The sequence below is a fragment of the Etheostoma cragini genome, chromosome 16 (assembly GCF_013103735.1).
Source record: "Etheostoma cragini isolate CJK2018 chromosome 16, CSU_Ecrag_1.0, whole genome shotgun sequence".
In the NCBI taxonomy this organism is placed as follows: domain Eukaryota; kingdom Metazoa; phylum Chordata; class Actinopteri; order Perciformes; family Percidae; genus Etheostoma; species Etheostoma cragini.
This window is the reverse complement of record NC_048422.1, coordinates 23,733,119-23,735,856: the sequence shown is the minus strand read 5'-3', so window position 1 is coordinate 23,735,856 and position 2,738 is coordinate 23,733,119. Positions and strand designations below refer to the sequence as shown.

The window sequence follows — 2,738 nt, the reverse complement described above, 5'->3', positions numbered from 1 at the left end:
CCCCATGTTGTCCCAATGTTGTCCCAATGTTGTCCCAATGTTGTCCCCATGTTGTCCCCATGTTGTCCTCATGTTGTCCCATATCAATGTTCTTTTTAATTCCCCAAAATAACATGATTGATTCCACCCAACGCTCTTTGCCAAGTACAAATCTCTACTTTCATTAATTTTGGGGCGTCTTATTCAATTTTATAGCATTGTAAAACAAATGGAAGTGTTTTTGAAATAGTATTGAGTAAAAGTTGACATATTCCAGTCTGTGATTATCATCAACATCCATTCCTTTAATTTTAGTCTCAATAATTCCTAATTTCTGCTTTTCTAACTCAAACATTAGGTATAATTTCCTATAAATGAGGTTTATTGACCATAAAATCCAAAAATAACTGTAAATCTGAAGTTAATAAGTTAGTGTTACATAGTGTTGAAAATGCCCAAAAAATGACAAAGACTGAAAAAAGCAACAAACGTTTTAAAAAAAGGGACAAAAAAGTTAAAAACATCGATAGAAAGTGTCAACAAAAGTCTTAATTTTCAATTTCCACAGGAAGACAACACGAGGGTTAAATAAAAGTATGAATACTACAATATATACGTAATCTATTTCAAGCAAAACTAATACATTTATTTAAAAAAATTGCTTTTGGACCCTGGGAAGAGAAGCTGGTTGTCTAGGAGTCAGCTAACAGAGAGCCTTAGAATAAGCTAAACTAAGGCAAAGGCATCATCACACTGTAGGAGTATTTGGGATGTGAGTTAGTCTCCACAGTGCTGCGGAGGAGGGTCTGGCTAGGCCACACAGCATTCTGGGATGGGAGACAAACGTGTTCTGGTTTATTGGCTAAATGCACTGAAAAATAGCCTAAAAAAGGAACTTGTTTTGGTGGAATGTGGACGTTCAAAAGTAGTCGTGCAACAGAAACCTCTGATTGGACAGATAGTCTAGCTAGCTGTCTGGATTTACCCTGCAGAGACCTGAGGACCAGGTAACCATAGTCCTCAGATTGGACAGATTAGAAATTTCTAATAACTTTGGAAAAAAACAAGGGAGGGAGGTGTCCTGTAATTGGAGGACGCTGCTGCACCAGAAGTGCAAACACCTGCCCGTCCATTCATCAGTGAGTCTCAGGGACTGCAGGTTAGACAGCCTGCCAGCCAATAGCCACAACCCTCATTATTTTAACTTGCCGGTTAGACAGCCGGCCAGCCAATAGCCACACCCCTCATTACTTTAACCTGCAGGTTAGACAGCCTGCCAGCCAATAGCCACTCCCCTCATAACTTTAACCTGCGGGTTAGACAGCCAGCCAGCCAATAGCCACACTCCTCATTATTTTAACTTGCCGGTTAGACAGCCTGCCAGCCAATAGCCACACCCCTCATTACTTTACCTGCGGGTTAGACAGCCAGCCAGCCAATAGCCACACCCCTCATTACTTTAACCTGCAGGTTAGACAGCCTGCCAGCCAATAGCCACTCCCCTCATGACACTAGCTCAACCAACTGGACTGTTGCTCTCTCAGTGTTGCAGCAGGTGATGACTTCTTATTTTATCACAGTCAGTACATGAAGACTGGCTGTACCGCAGCTTTGGGACAAATACACCAGGACAACTTTTTAAAAAACACACACACACTCCTACATGGAGATTGAAAGCATGGTGGCAAATAGTGCTCTTATTAAAGCCAGAGAAGGTAAGAGTCATTTCTGCTTTTATTTACAAAATGTACATCCAAAATGTTTGTAGAACACATTTTGTCACAGAGGATGTCAGAGGATGCTTATTATTTATTAATAATATACTTTTAGATCAAACCGGAGGCTGATTTTAACACGTCGTGCGTGAGGTTTCAGATAAATCGGATGAATTTTGGACTGAATTGGCTGATTTCTGAGGATCACAAGTGTCTCCAGCTGTGTTTTGGTTGGGTGATCTGAGGTTGCTGTCTTCCCTAAACAGTGCTGAATGATGATTAATGAAGAAAAAAAACTGATCACAGATTACAAGTGGAGCCATTGCAGCTGTGATAGGACCTTTTAAGTCACTTTTTAAAAAATCAAACCATGCCAAAGGTTGTCTGGGTTTAGTCAAACTCAGTGAATAGACACAGACACAGTAGAGATAGAATTGAAGATACACTGAGCAGGAAGCGTCATTCAAAACTACCAAATGTGTAATATCTCATTAAAGTGACGTGTTAAGAGTCTCACTGAGAGGAACATGAATGTACTTTTCATTTTAAGCGGATAAGAGGAATCTGAGATGTGGCGTTCAGGTGACAGCAGGGCCATTTAAGTTAATTGTAAGTTGCAGAGTAATGTGGTCCCACAGGCTTTGCTTACCTGCTCCCCGAGCTATAAATAGCTCACTCGCTGTAGTAGAGCGTGCTATTGTCTGAAGGCTGCCGGGCTGGGCCCGGGCGGCCATGACACACGGCCGGCAGACGTAACACTCTGAGAAATCACACACTTCCCACTGTTGTTGTTTTCTCGTTTTCTGCAGGCGGAGGGAGTAAAGGACGGAGCTGGAAATGGAGAGAGATGTTTCGATTTGCTCACATTAGTCAGTGTGCCGACCTGGCCATGACCATAGGTGTGTTTGTGTGTGAGTGTGTGTGTATGTGTGTGTGTGTGTGTGTGTGCGAGAGAGAGAGAGAGAAAGAGACAGTGAGAGTGTGTGTGAGTGTGTGTGTGAGAGAGAGAGAGAGAGAGAGAGAGAGTGAGTGTGAGTGTGAGTG

At 42.3% G+C, this 2,738-nt stretch overlaps 1 protein-coding gene across 1 annotated transcript in view; it reads left to right on the top strand.

Annotated features, from left to right (window-relative positions):
* Nucleotides 1-1,447: 1,447 nt before the first annotated feature.
* grk5 (G protein-coupled receptor kinase 5) overlaps nucleotides 1,448-2,738 on the top strand; it is a 16,549-nt gene continuing 15,258 nt past the window's right edge. Inside the window, exons 1-2 of the mRNA XM_034896128.1 lie at nucleotides 1,448-1,694; nucleotides 2,504-2,593. Coding sequence (XP_034752019.1) covers nucleotides 1,643-1,694; nucleotides 2,504-2,593 — 142 coding nt within the window. The 5' untranslated portion in view covers nucleotides 1,448-1,642. The remainder of the gene's footprint in view (nucleotides 1,695-2,503; nucleotides 2,594-2,738) is intronic.